This window comes from Trichosurus vulpecula, chromosome 7 (genome assembly GCF_011100635.1).
Source record: "Trichosurus vulpecula isolate mTriVul1 chromosome 7, mTriVul1.pri, whole genome shotgun sequence".
In the NCBI taxonomy this organism is placed as follows: Eukaryota; Metazoa; Chordata; class Mammalia; order Diprotodontia; family Phalangeridae; genus Trichosurus; species Trichosurus vulpecula.
Window position 1 is genome coordinate 140,609,422 of NC_050579.1, and position 15,805 is coordinate 140,625,226.

General features: G+C 39.1%; 1 protein-coding gene across 1 annotated transcript in view; it reads right to left on the minus strand.

The window, feature by feature from the left end:
* CLVS2 (clavesin 2) overlaps positions 1–14,912 on the minus strand; it is a 98,708-nt gene extending 83,796 nt beyond the window's left edge. Inside the window, exon 1 of the mRNA XM_036769245.1 lies at positions 14,343–14,912. Coding sequence (XP_036625140.1) covers positions 14,343–14,731 — 389 coding nt within the window. The 5' untranslated portion in view covers positions 14,732–14,912. The remainder of the gene's footprint in view (positions 1–14,342) is intronic.
* Positions 14,913–15,805: the final 893 nt, after the last annotated feature.

The following is a 15,805-nucleotide window of genomic DNA, read 5'->3' on the forward strand; positions in this document are numbered from 1 at the left end:
CCCAAGATCACACTAGATCTAGTAATTGTTTCAAGTATGATTCAAACCTAGTTCTTCCTGACTTCAAATCTAGCACTTTATCCACTATGGAGAAGAAGGAAGGAAGGAAGGAAGGAAAGAAGGAAGGAAGGTAGGAAGGAAGGAAGGAAGGGACAGAGGGATAAAAGAAGGAGGAAAGGAAGGAAAGAGGGAAGGAAGGAAGGAAGGAAATAAGGAAGGAAGGAAAAAGGAAATAAGGAAGGAAGAAAGGAAATAAGGAAGGAAGGGAGGGAGGGACAGAGGGATGAAAAGAGGAAAGGAAGGAAGGAAATAAGGAAGGAAGGGAGGGAGGAACAGAGGGATGAAAGGAGGGAAGGAAGGAAGGAAGGAAATAAGGAAGGAAGGAAGGAAGGAAGGAAGGAAGGAAGGAAGGAAAGAAGGAAGGAAGGAAAGAAGGAAGGAAGGAAGGAAGGAAGGAAGGAAGGAAGGAAGGAAGGAAGGAAGGAAAGAAGGAAGGAAGGAAGGAAGGAAGGAAGGAAGGAAGGAAGGAAGGAAGGAAGGAAGGAAGGAAGGAAGGAAGGAAGGAAAGAAGGAAGGAAGGAAGGAAGGAAGGAAGGAAGGAAGGAAGGAAGGAAGGAAGGAAGGAAGGAAGGAAGGAATAAAATAAGCATTAAGTGCTTGCTATTGACAGGCACTGTACTATCCTCAATGAGACAACCCTGAGTTGTAGGTGCTACTTTTATCCCTATTTTATAGTTGAGTAAGCTGAAGGAGATAGAGGTTAAGTGACTTGCCTAGGGTTACAAAGCTAATACGTATCTGAGACTGGATTTGAATTCAGGTCTTCCTGACTCCAGGCTCATGACGCTATCTACTGCATCACCTAGCTGTTAGAAAGAACATTAACTCTTTCAGTCTCTTAGGTGTGATTATGTTAGATCATATGATTTTTCTGAGTTAAAAGAGACCTTAGAAATTGTCAAGTCCAATCCTCTCATTTTACAGAATAAAACTCTGAACCTGAAAGAGGTTAAATGACTTTTCTGGAAGCACACAGATAATAAGCCAAGACTCCAACCCAAGTCCTTTGGCTCCTAATGCAGTGCTCTGCCCACCAATACACACTACTTCCTAGAAGGGACTTTAGATATGAGGACAAACAGAACTTCCCTTTCTGTCTCTCACAGGCATTATGTGTGTTTCACAAGACAGATTATGAAGTCAATACTGACATAAAATTGAGCCCAGATGGTATGTCTCACTGAACTCTTCAGACCTGGCTGGTCACAGCAGGGAGAATTTGGGAGGAAAAGAAATAACAAAGTCATACATACATTTGGGAAAGGATGGGAAAGAATGAAATCTGTAAAAACACTGGCAAAAATGTGTGCTTCAGAAACAAAATCTGGCTCCTATCAGCAAGCTTAGCATATTAGCTATCTGAGCTATAATTTTGTGGGAATGAAGGTGAATAGACTGAAGGAAATGTTAGAGATGAAACATAGAAAGAAAAAACATCATTCTTTGAAGAAAATGTAGAAAGTGAGTGCCATTGCAGCCAGAAGGAACTTGTTCTATAATGGTGGAAAAATACAACCATATCCAAAAGACGGCTATCTCCCTCTATTATTCAGATTGAACACAAGATTCCATGAAGCAAGTGTCTGTCTAATATGTTCCCCTTTAATCTATTTATTCTTTGTCCAACCTTCAATCACACACACACACACACACACACACACACACTCCACTACCAATCTATAGCTCTGAGAGACATTAATGATTGGAAATTATTGTTAATTGCTATTTAATTTTTTTGCTATTAGTTCTCTTAAACTTCAAATTTTATCATTTTAAAGGATTTGTGTATGCTTTGGTATGCTATTATTACTTGTGTACCAAAGCAAATATTACTTGCGTCATACTGTTTGAATTATTCTCTATGTTGATGACCAGTTGAGATTTCTCTGTGTTTTTCTTGTCAAATAAACCAGATGTCTCACTCTGCCTGATATAACTTCACATTTTTTCATACTTAACTTTCAGTACTTCATGCCCTTCACCAAAAGACTATCTATTCTGTGCCTTAATAGGTTAAGATAATAAGAATAGATTGCATTTAGATGATGCATTAAGGCTTCCAAATTACTTTGTGGACATTACCTTATTTGATTCTCACGACAACTCTGCAAGGTAATTTTTCATAGTTGAAATCAAATGAAACTTTAAAAAATTTTTCAAATAACAAAGCATTTATTTTCCCTTATTCCTCTCCTTGACCACTGAGAAAGAAAAAAGAGAAACAAATCCTTGTAACAAATACAAACAGTCAAGGAAAACAAATTCCATGGTGACTACAACTAAAAATATATGTGTCTTTCTGTATCAAGAAGCCATCTCTCTGTTAGGAGATAAGGAATATGCTTCATGCACCTCTGAAACTTTGGTTGGTCATTGTGTTGATGAGTGTTCTTATGGCTTTGAAGTTGTTTTTACTGTCTTGTTTTTGTATAAAGCATTCTCTTTGTTCTGCTTACTTTACTCTGTATCAGTTCACACAAGAGATGATCTTTGAGAGCTGCTACGGTGGAAAAATCTGTCACCCTGTGGCCAACCTGGTGGTGGGACTTTTTGAAGGTACCTAGACTAGTCTTCAGATGACAGGCATCTGCAATCTGTCCCAGACTCAAAAGAATTTTTCATCTTATCAGGCCCTGCCAAACCACATGTCCAGCTGTTATGATCTTTGAGAATTCAAGGTCCCCTCAAGGGTTTACTCTTAAGGTCGTAATAATTCTTAAGAAAAGAACTTTAAGGGAAGCAGTGTGGTTTTTTTTTAATAGGGGTCAGTGACTGGGACTAGTTCTGTGATTTCATTGGTATGGGAACTCTCAGGTGAGAAATTCCCTCAAATATAGAGGGTTTTTTAATGTTAGATTAAAGTATGTTATTGTTTAGTCATTTTTCAGTCCTGTCCCACTTTTCATGACCCCATTTGGGGTTTTCTTGGCAATGACACTAAAGTGGTTTGCCATTTCCTTCTCCAGCTCATTTTACAGATGAGGAAACTGAGGTAAATAGGGTTAAGTGACTTGTTCAAGGTCACACAGCTAAAAAGAATCTGAGGCCAGATTTGAGCTTATGAAGATGAGTTTCCTGACCTCAGGCCCAGCACTCTATCCACTGTGTAACCTAGCTGCCCTATTTTGAAATATACACTCCACTAAAAGAAATAGTACCCTCTTGCAAAGATTTTTATCATGGCATGGAGGTTGACCCTAGATTTTCAAAGTCTATGTCTGTGAAGTACAAGCCCTGGCAGGTTATAGCAAGCTGAAAAGCCTCTCAGTGTAAGCCTGTCAATAGACTGCACATTGATGGTCTGAGGACCAGAGGACCTGTGCACGGAGCTAGGCCTAGAGACAGGGCTCTGAGTTCAAATCTATCTCCAATATTTACCAGTTGTGTGATCCTGGGCAGGTCATTACCTAGTGACCAAATGGGTAAGTTACTAATTTCTATCTGCCTCAGTTTCCTGAACTGTAAAGTGGGGAGGGTAATAGCACCTAACCTCCTACATATGAGGATCAAACGGAACAATATTTGTAAAGTGTTTAGTATTGTGGCTGGCACATAGTAGATGCTTAATGAATATTTGTTCTCTTCCCTTCTTCTCCAAGTCACAAAGTCTGGAAATATTTGTTCACAAAGTGATTAATTCTTCAGGCACAGAAACACTTACAGACTGTATCAAGTTGTAGTGAGATGGAAATTTCTGTCACTTGAGAGTATATCCACAGTGATAAAATCCAAGATGCTTTAATCATATTTAAAATTATGCTGCCCTTGTTAAGTGACCATATAAACTGACCATATAACTGACCAAGTGAACATATGAACATATAAACTGACCATATAAACAATTCAATTAATTCAGCAGAAGGAGGAAAGTTGAATATACCTAAATAATGCATTTGAGCTTTTTGTTCATCCAGGTAAGGACAAGAATCAGACCAAAGGTATAGAGAACTCTTAGATGAGAAAACACTCTATACAAACCAAGTAGCACTTCAAAATTAATATCCTTACAGAGTTGCCAAGGGCATTGAGAGGTTAAGTAATTTGCCCAAGGAGACACAGCCAATATGTGTCAAGGGCAAGACTTGAATCCAGGTCTTGTTGGCTTTGAGGCCAGCTCTGCTAGCATCCCTCTTTGTCTAAATGACCCTAAATCAAGCACAGTGACTTCTCTTCACTTCTGGCATTTCTTGCTTATACCACTTGCATGGCACCCTTGGCGCCACATTGCCTTGTGATGAATATGTGGTGTCTTACCTTATTATTTGGCTCTTCACAGATTTTCTCACAAGCTACACTACAAATTCCTTGAGACCAGGGACTAAGTTCATGCCTGATGCTATGCACAGAGAAAGTGGAAAATGCAATTTTTATAAAGAATAACCAAATTAACTGAGTGTTTCATCCTTCAACTGGTTGATTGGTGCCATAAAAACCCAGCATCAAGAGCCACTGACTCTTTGAGACCAGTAGAGTAATTCCAATAATTGTAGTGTCAGTAAAATATACCTACCCATGGGACTTAAAGAGCTAAAACCATTCCTAAATTGTTCAGTCTATATTTCCAAGGAAAATATTAGTCACTACTGTCCATAGTACATATTTCAAAGTATCTTGAAATATTAGCTGAGTCTTTCTTTGGTGGGTAATTATATCTTGGCCAGTCTTGCGCAACAAACCCTTTGTGGGGAGGCAGTACAGTGGGAAAAGTATTTGTTATTGAGTCAGAGACATTGGGCTCAAGTCCTACCTGGGATGCTTGACATGCTTTTGACCTTGGGCAGATCACTTAACTTCCCTGGTTCTCCGTTTTCTCATCTGTAAAATGAAGGGTTGGACCAGATGTCCTCTAAGGTCCCTTATAGCTATAAATGGATGATCTTATGATCTTCCGTTTGGTCTGAGAATGTTCCATGTGAACCTGGAATCATCTCGATCCAAGAAAATGCTAAATGATGGGCCACTGAAAGTTGACATTCTCAACTTTCAGTGTTATTCTATCAGTTGTTTTATAAAGTCCTGGATAAGCTATCTTGTAATTGAGAAAGAAAACACCTTTGTTTTGGCAGGGACTAGTATCCTTTCTCTATCAAGTAAGACACATACGTTCTAGCTACCTGCCTTCTTCCTACTTGATACTTCTTTCTTTTTGCCCTGACCCTTTTCTGGGAACCTTGCCCAATCCCCCAATATTTGGATTCTTCTATTTTTGGAAGCTTTTACATATGATTGATTCCAGCCTGTCTTTGACCTTTGAGACGGGAGACCATTAAGAACTAACCGACTCTTCCCTATTAAACACCTTAGCTACCATGATCCCTGAGCTGCCCTGAAGCATGCAGTGAATATGGATCTCAGAGCCTCAACAAGATGACCAAACTTTGTAAACAGGCTCTGATAAGATTATAATGAAATCACTTCTCCTGCCACTGCTTAAACTCATAATTTCCAAGAATTCCCGGCACCACCAACAGTTTTGCTTTCAAAGCCATTCAAAACCTGACCTCCAGTCTTCTTACGCCTTACTCCCCTCCATATTCTCTGCAATCCAGTGCCATTGGCCTCCTTCTTGCTCCTCACACAGCACACTCCATCCCCTGTCTGAGCATTTTCACTGTCCATTCCTCAAGCCCAGAATGTTCTCCCACCTCGTCTCTACCTCCTAGCTTCCCTGGCTTCCTCCAAATCTCAGCTGAAGTCCCATGCTCCGTAAGAAGCTACTTCTAATCCTCCCAGTCCTTTCTTCTTTCTGAGACTACTCCCAATTTATCCTGTACATATCTCATTTGTACATAGTTGTTTGTATATTGTTTCCTCCATTAGATTGTGAGCTCTTTGAGAGAAAAGCCTGTCTTTTGCCCTTCTTTGTATCCCTGGTGCTTAGCACAATGCCTGGCATATTTTTGTTGTTGTTCAGTCATTTCAGTTGGGTCTCTGTGACCCCATTTCAAGGTTTTCTTGGCAAAGATGCTGGAGTGATTTGCCATTTCCTTCTCCAACTCATTTTGCAGTTTAAAAACTGAGGAAAACATGATTTAGTGACCTGCCCGGGGTCATGCAGCTAGTAAGTGCCTGAGCATAAAGCTAGTAACTATCTGAGGTGGGATTTGAACTCAGGAAGAGTGCTCTAACCACTGAACCACCTAGCTGCCTCTCCTCTCCATCAAGCAGATGTTTGATAAATTCTTGTTGACTGACTGATGTATCCCTGATTGAATCCCTTACCTCCCCTTCCCTATACTGCCCTGGAGTTGTGAATTCTGGTCTCCAGGTAATGGTTGAAGGAAAGTACCAGTTCCTAGGTGTCAGCTGCTGCCCTAATTTAGGGGTGTCAATTGCCATGCTAGTTGAGGAGGTATATGCTGCCTTAGAACCTTACTTAGTACCTAGGCCTTTTCCTAGTAACTGCTCCCTTGGATGCCTATTGCTTTCAGCATCAATTGATTTGTCTGATGACTGTGCAAAGCCCCTTCAGGTCCTAGCAACACACCTAAAAGCATCCCTTTTAAAGAGACTATCCCATTTATTTTCAGGAATTCATTCCAGAATCCTAAGAACAACTCTCAAGACACTTATTAAACCTATTTTTTTTCCCTTCTTCCTGGAATGAACTAAAGGCCAAGTCTGGAAATGAACTGCAAAATTTTGACAAGCAATAATCCCCAAGGTATTTGCAGAAAGGGCACTCCAATTGGGAAAAGCCTGGCAGTTGCACTGGGATGGAGGCCTGCGTGACTATCAATTCCTGCCTCAATCCAGCCCCAAATCCATACATAGATAGTCATCACCAACCTCTTCCCCAAATCTTGGTGGGGAAACTTCTTAGCCTTTTAATCACTAGTTCCTTTTCATCTGTTTCTGACAAAGTGTACATTTGAGAAATTATTTGAATCATTTATAGAACTTGGAAAATCAATCCCTCTCTTCCCAAACAAAACAAAACATAACCAAAAAATTCAAAAAAACTTTTACTTTTCTGCTACTGTTCAAACTATTTTTTTTCTTTCAGTTGTCCAGATGACTGCCTGATTCTCTTTTAATACTTGCTTAGTATATCTCTCAGTAAACCTGTAGAGAAGAATTAAGACTATTGGCTATTTTGTCAATTCTGGCTAAAACAAAATTCAGATGCCCAGAAAGCTCAAACAGCTGAATTTTTTACTATATCTTCATTTTTATGGAAAAGAGATGTTACAGATAAGTGGATATCAAGGATTTTTTTTTTTACTTAGTGTATATTAGGATACATATATATGGGATTACTCAACTGGATCTGTGGTCTCATCAATATGGTTACTCCTTCCAATGATGAAGATGCTTCCATGCCTATTTATCCCATGTAATTCTTTTCCATGTCCTCCCATAACACTGGCAAAGGGAACATAGCTAACTTATTTGTTTTCTCTTAATATTACAAGGATACCAATAGAGTACATGAATTGTCCATTGGTTATCTCTTTACTCTCATCATGCTACCATCATCATCTTAAATGTTTTAATTATATTGAATTAGCCTATTTTATGTTGATAGTCCATCTTAAATATAACCTTGTTGAACAGAATAGTCACTTAAACAGAATACTCCATGACTCAACCAAAAATTGGGGCTTATTATATTAAAATGGAAACCTTTTATGATATTGCTGAGGGAGACAATATCTATCACCTGGTTTACAAGCTAACTCTGATATGTCAGACTTGTATATAGTTATGTTTCAGGATGCATAATTTAACTCAAGGTACATATGAATCTGTACACTGGGTAGGTATGTCATAATGGGATTCAACTAAAGCTTTTTGGAATTGATTTCATTTCTCAAATTACTCCCTACCTGTTCCTGATGATGCCAGAAATGTTTTCTTTGAGGTCCTCTCATTTCTCTCCCCTTACTTCATGACATCTTTCTTTACCTTACTCATTTTGTAAAATTTACCAATTAGGAGAAGAAACTGGAAGCTGTGTGTATATACACATATACATATACATATATTCATATGTGTGTAGCTATGTATAACATACATTCATGTACATGCATACACATACATATTAACAAAAGAGAAAGACGTTATCCACGCCAAAAGCATGGAAAAGGCACACTAGACTGAAGATAGAGAAAGAAAAAAATCTTAATTAGACTAGAGAATGAATAGGAGACCAAGACCAGCCTAGATTTAGAACAGAAGATCAGGGAAAGTAGAAATCTTAGCTGGCCTAGAGAAGGGAAAATACAAAAAGCTGAGATCACAATCAATCTAGAATAGGGTGAGCTATGAGTGAGGAGGCCTTAGAACCAGATTGTGGTGAAGAAAGAGGAAGAGGATGAGACTGAAAAAAATACCCAGCAATGACCACAACAAAGTATCTGTAACATATATTCAGTGCCTTGAATACAGTAGGCAACTTACTAAATATTTGATTATTTAAACAGAATTACATGCTGCTGTTCAGAGTTTGAGGCAGCTAGTTGGCTCAGTGAACACAGTGTTGGGTCTGGAGTCAGGAAGAACTGAATTCAAATCTGAACACTTACTAGCTGTATGAGCCTGGGAAAATCACTTAACCTCTCTTTGCCTTAATCCACAGAAGATGGAAATGACAAACCATTCCAGTATCTTCGTCGAGAAAACTCCATAGATGGTACTGGTGTGCCATGGTCCATGGGGGTCATGAAGAGTATATAGCACAGTGGATAGAGTACCAGGCCTGGAGTCAGGAAGACTCATCAGTTCCAATATGGCCTCAGACACTTACTAGATGTGTGACTCTATGGGCAAATCACTTAACCCTGTTTGCCTCAGTTCCTCATCTGTAAAATGAACTGGAGAAGGAAATGGCAGATCATTCCAGTTTCTTTGCCAAGAAAATTCCACATGGGGTCACAAAGAGTCAGACGCAATTGAAACCACTGAATAGCAACATCAAATTTGTTCAGAGTTTATGAAGCAAATCTCTCTCTCTCTCCCTATTTATTTATTTATATATATATATATATATATATGCACAAACATATCTATATACAAACATACATATTTATATATGTATATGTGTATGTATATGTGTGTAAATAATATCTACAATATGACAATGAGAGAATGACATGAAGTCAGATAACATGTTTTTCATTCTTCAGTTTTCTTCTTGTTTTTAAAAATTATATTAGATGATCTAAAATAAAGAAGCAAAAATGTTATTGATCTTTTCCAAGTTACAGCCTGCTCAATAAATGTAATAAATCACATGTGCCTGCTCCTTTTAGAAAAAGAAAAAGCACCCTCAGAGACCACACAGAAAGGCATTTTGACAAGAATGCCTTTGAGCATTCCAGTTATGGAGGGGGAAGGGGGACATTGTGAATATTGCACTTTTACCTTGGTATTCTTGTGGGAAAAAAAAACCATCAAATGTGTCCTCCAGTGCTTCTGGAAGCATGCCAGTGTTTTACAATAACTGGATTTGGCTTTGTATTATTCTACTGCAGAAACAAATCCTATTTCGTTTATGGATGGTTGGCATCCCCTCCCCCATGTTTACTTTTGTCCAACAGTCTCCTGTGCAGCTACACCAGTTAATTCTACAAATCTACAATTCAAGAAAATGGGTGTCAGCTAACTTCCTACTCATATGTAACCCAGCTGAATTCAGCCAGTTCTTATTGAGCAAAATGCTAGCACTGTTAGGAGCTAGGGAGGATACAAAAGAAACATATGACACTGTTTCTGACCTGTTAAGCAGATCAATTCTTCAATGAGTCTGGTTTGACAAATCTCTTAGAAAACATAACAAAGGGTGCAAGCAATACATTACAGGGAGTGGGATAGGCAGGGGAGAAGGAGAATCCTTTATTCTACTCTGCTTCTAGATTCTCCCTTAAAAAATCATCCACATCTACCAATCACCCAGCTTTCCTATAACGTAAAGAGCTACCATAAGGAAAGCTCCTAATGTCCAACCCAGATGCTGGCTTTATCTTTGGTCAAGGCAAGAAATTCATGGTCAAGTTTTACTTGAGTAGAGGGTTTGACTAGATACATGAGAATTAGATGTTGTTGGACAGGCAAAGAATTGAATGAGGGGTTAGAAGAGCAGGGTAGAGAATTTTTCTGGTGAGTTGAAACCTATAATAGGAAAGCAAAGAGTTTTTGGAGGGGAGGTAGGGAAAGAGGAAGAATAGGGGAAGCAGAGTTAGAAATATCAAGCATTCAGTGGAAACACTGAAGTTTTAAAAAAGCCAAAGACTACTGTAAACATATAAAAGGTCAGATGCAACAGACTGGGGAAAAAGTCGAAGGTTGGAGGTGATGAGGTGATAAGAATGAGAAGAACTAAATGGCAAGGGGTCTTCACAGTTCCAAGACCAGAAAAGAAACCTGTCTAGCATACAAGTATTTAAGAAAATTAGTTCTCCTACACAGTCAGACCCCTAAAATAAGCTATTTTCATGTACTCGGATGGCATAAAGTGAAGAGGAATTAAGAAGCCTCTTGATGAGGGTGAAAGAGGAATTAAGAAGCCTCTTGATAAGGGTGAAAGAGGAGAGTGTAAAAGCTGGCTTGAAGCTTAACATCAAAAAAAACTAAGATCTTGGCAACTGGTCTCATCGTTTCCTGGCACACAGAGGGAGAAGAAATGGAAGCAGTGTCAGATTTTATATTGTTGGGCTCAAAGATCACTGCAGATGGCAACTGAAGCCATGAAATTAAAAGACACTTGATTCTTGTAAGGGAAGCTATAGCAAATATGGACAGCATACTAAAAAGTAGAGACATCACCTTTCCAACAAAGATCCATATGGTCAAAGTTACAGTCTTTCTACTAGCAGTGTATGGCTATGAGAATGTAACTATAAGGAAAGTTGAGCACTACAGAATCCACACTTTCAAACTGTGGTTCTGGAAAAGACTTTTGAGAGCTCCTTGGACAGCAATGAGGTCAAATTGGGCAATACTTAAAAGAAATTAATTCAGGCTATTCAATGAAAGGTCAAGTACTGAAGCTGAAGTTTAAATACCTTGGCCACATAATGAGAAGATGAGAAAGACCCTGATGTTGGGGAAAATTGAAGGCAAAAGGAAAAGGGGATGGCAGAGGATGAAATGAATAGATAGTGTCATAGAAACAATGAACATAAACCAGGACAGACTTAGAGAGATAATGGTGGATAGAAGGGCCTGGTGTGCCATGGTCCATGGGGTCATAAAGAGTCTGACAGGCCTGAACAAGTGAACAACAGATACCCACTGATCAATTTCATCTCTCCTGAGTAGATTTACATGTGGACTAGAGGGAAGCAAGAGAAAAATTTTGTGTAATCTGAACGTGTGGTTCAGATTAAATCATTTCTGTCTTATAGACATGACTGAGGCAGTATGGTATAGTAGAATGAGCAGGACACAGTCAGAGGATATAAGTTTAAATTCTAGCTCCACCACTTACTACTTGTATGGTTTGGGAAACTCACTTCTCTTCCCTGTTTCACACTCCAGTTTTCTCATCTATAAAATGGGGGGATGGGACTAAACAATCTCTAAGTTCTCTTCCGGCTCTAGATCTATGCATGATCTATGATTCTATGATCTCTTTGGGCATCAAATTCTTTATCTGTAAAATGATGACATCTGAAGTCTCTTCCAACTCAAAATCTATTATCTAATGTCTAATATTTCACCCCAACTGACCTTAATATTCCAGACTTTCTTGGTTGTTCCAAAGTTGTTTTTCTCACTTAGAATTCAGGTCTCTTCCAATTCTAAAATTCCAAAGGGCCTTGCATATAATTAGCTCTCAAAAAAAGCTTTATTGAATGAATGAATTCTATAATTTTATATAATTATTGTTGTAATCTTTCTACTTTTACTCAGATGAAAAAATATTAAAACATTTGGTTAATTAGATGAAACCAACTTTCATGTCAATCAATAAATCACTTTCCATCACCAAAAAAAATCTATATTTTGACCATTATAACTTGTGTTCTTTTTACTTATAAAAATGAAAGAAAATGAACAAAATACAACTTTTTTGATGAGTTTCAGAGTTGCTACCTTCCCATGTAAAGCTGAAACTATGTTCATAAAAATCTAGAGTTTGGAAAGCTCTTGAACAGAATTTAATCCAATATCCTTTTACTGATGAGCAAACTAAGCCCTGAGAAGTTAAGGGACCTACAGGGTCACAGGATTAGTTAACAGCAGAGGTAAAACTACAACTCAGCCATACTGATTCTAGGTCCCTTGCTGTTTATACTAAACCATAATTCCATCTCAGATTAGTTTATAAATCAGTAGATGAACATTAGCTCACATGTAGAATTAAGTGAAAGTAAGTTTCTTATGTGTTTGTGTCACTGTGAATGAAATTCCCTTTGGAATATTTTCTACAACTCACCCTGTATGGTGTTTAAATTAAAAATTTTCCCAGTTCCAAGTTCCTATTTCTTGTAGCTAAATAAAAACCCACATTCTTCATTTAACAGACACATGAAATGTTAATTTTTTCTAAACAAATGCTTTACATTTTGATTTGTCCAATTAATGGTTTACATATTCCCATGACTCACTTCTTCAAGTGTAGTTATGTCACTTTTAAAAGAAACAGAATTCAAAACAGAGTATCCAATAGATAACTAAGCTTTCTTTCCTCATTAAAAAAACTGGAGAAAAGTAACTACTGCCATTTGAAGACTGCCATCTTAACCCCAAACCTTCACATATGTGTGCCTTGAATTTGAGCAGAATGTCTTCATATTAAAATCACTTTCCCAGCCATGCTTCACGATCCACCCCACCAGCTACCCAATGAGTTTTGACTCTTGACCGTCTTTCTTCAAGTATGAGCTTTGTCACCATGTTTATCTAAGAAACAGAGTTTATTTTGACACAACAGGAACAAACTGCCATATCTTAATAACACAGATTCATTCATAACTCACACACACACACACACACACATACACACACTCTCTCTCTCACACACACATGTGCGCACATGCACTCACACATATATGTACAGTGTTGAAAATCAGTTGTTCTTGAAAATGAAAGTTTATGTTCTAAAATTTCAAGACTGAGGAAGGTTATCTATAAGAACTATTAATCAATGTGAAAAATATTTCATAAAAAGCTCCAAAGACAGATTTAAGCTATCCAGAAGGCACCTGTCAAAAAAAATTAAAATACAACTTTTTTATAAAGAAAAAACTCATTATAAATAATAATGCTGAATATAGTTTTAAGTCTCCCATCCAGCTTTGAACATTAGCTGGTACTAAGTAGTACAAAAGTCTTTTTGAACTTCACACATTTTTCAACCTTGGAAGATACTTCAAAATAAGAAAGTAGAAAAGAAGTGGTTTGCATTCTTTTGGCTAGCATCAAAATCTAAATAGTGTGGTGATATATCTGTTTTTTAAAACACCCAGATATCTAAAGGAATTTCCTCATGAACTCATCTAAATGTTTTCTACTTTTTTTACCCAACACTCTGAGCAGCATCATTGAACATTGTTTTGTTGGCACATTGTTTTGTTGCTTAATGCTAGTGACAGATACAGGAATAAGCACACCAATCATGTTTTCTTTTTAGTGTTTTTAAGGCATCCTTAGCCTATAAAAGGTATGTTTTATTGAAGTGACACATCATATTATCCCTTCACTTACACATCACTAAGTACAAATGTCCCCAAATAATGAAACTACCTGCATCTGGCTGAATATTTCCTTAAAAGCAAAATGCTTAAGCACACAAGATACATAGGAATCTCTCTTAAGGACATTTTAGAAAAAGAGGGTAAGCAAAAGTATATTTCTATTCTCATTTCTCAAGAGCCCAACGAACTTTCATAGGAGGCTATGAAATGGAAGATAGGGATAAGGACATCCTCTATGATGCTACTTGGCTAACTCTCAACAATATGGTTATGCAAGTCTGGCCATAATCCTACCGACCAACAGGGACTGGCTAGTAATCATGTCAGGGGCAGGCACCATATTTTATCTACATGTCCTATGTTCCCTCCCCCATACACACACTTCTTGCCATGCTGCTCTGCAAACAGTAGGTTCTTAATAAATGTTTATTAAATTGAAGTTGACTCTCTTTCCCCCTGTAACTTCTGAAAGCTTCTTTCCTAACCCCAGCTTCTGGTGCCCACATAGAAAAAGTTATCAGATCTCAGAACCTATGTGATCTCCTTAACTTAAATCCTGGGAAAGGGGTTATTAAAAGAATTTCTCCCAGCTCCCTTGCAAAAGTTTGGCCTACAGCAAGGACTGGATTGAAGATTTACCTGCTCTGGTCCCAGTTGGCTGCGAAGAGGACTAGGATCTTCCTGCCATAGTGGTCAAGATTGGCTAGTCCTCCGGGAAAGCCATCTTTCAGAGCCTGCTTGATGCCAGGGTCAGTAGCCTTAAAGCTTTTAAACATGTCCAGATTCTGCTGTCTGTATTCAAAGTACTGGGCCAGGAGGCGGAAAGCCTCAAAGTGATGAAACTTCCTGGCCCGCAGGAAGCGTAAGATGAAGGCATCATCTGTGCGAAGAAAACCAATATCTGGCCTGGTGATGACCATATCCCGCACCTCCTGAATGTCCTGGTGCAAGGTGTCTGGGTTCTCATTCAGCTCCAGTCGGGCTTTTTCCAGTGTCTCTGGAGAGAGACCTGCTTGTAAATGAGTCATTGTGCTCCAGTTCCTTGTCTCCTCTTGTTCCTTGTTGACCAGTCTGGCCTCTGCCACACACTCTAAGCGCTTGAACCCTGGTTGCTACTACTGCCTCCCTTTTCTTTACAGGAAACAATTCGTCTTCCTATCAAATGTGGTACCCTGTTGCTCCAGCTTATCTTCCACCACACTCCCTGCCCCACCCCCAAAAAATGTCCCACTCCTGCTCCCTTCTCTTTAGGGGAATGTGTCCCCCTGTAGTTTTCAGCACTCTTCTACTCCCTCCTACTACCCTAAACAGCCCCTGCTGTCTTCCTCTCTCTTCTCTTCTAAGATATAATAAAAACAGCCCCCACGCACATCTCAGACCCAATACTCTGGTGCTGCTGCAGTCCCCACAGAAGGAAGAGCCCTAGATAAAGATGGGAATTCTGATTAATAATAAAGTGGCTCTTCAGCAGAGTTCCGGGGCGGGGAGAGAGAATCTTTAGAGAAAAAAAAAAAAGAAAGAAAAGAAAAGAAGAGGGGGAAGGAGCGTACTTATCTCTTTGCTTATTCAAAGATGCATCTTTTTGTCATTTAATTAAAAAAAAAAAAAGACGAGCTGTAGATCCGTATTTAAAATCCCTTTGATCCAAGTAGAGGGATCTGGGTAAAGCTGGTTATCTCCCCCTCTCCCTTTGGTGTACAGTGATCTCATATGGTACCAGCAAATATTTCGGTGGCGGTGGCGGTTGGCAGCAGCAGCAGCAGCGTGGGCTCCCCCTCCACTACCTCCTTCTCTCCCTCCTCCTCTCAGCCTTTTATCTAAGCCGCCTAGCCCCACTCCCGCCTAGGTGGGATCTCTCCCCACTGAATCTACATCGTCTCTGGGCGAAGGGGAAAGAAGAAAAGGAATGAAATGGGAAAAAGAAAACAGAAATGTGTCTGGCTAGGCAATAAGCCTCCCTAAATGAAGAAAAGCGAAAGAGCAGCACTCAGGGCCCCTACCCTACCAGCAAAAGGGGAGGTGGGGGTGAAGCGCTTAAGCAATGCAGCACTCCCCGGCATCCATCAGGAGCAGCGGCAGCGGCAGGGATGGAGATGGAGAGA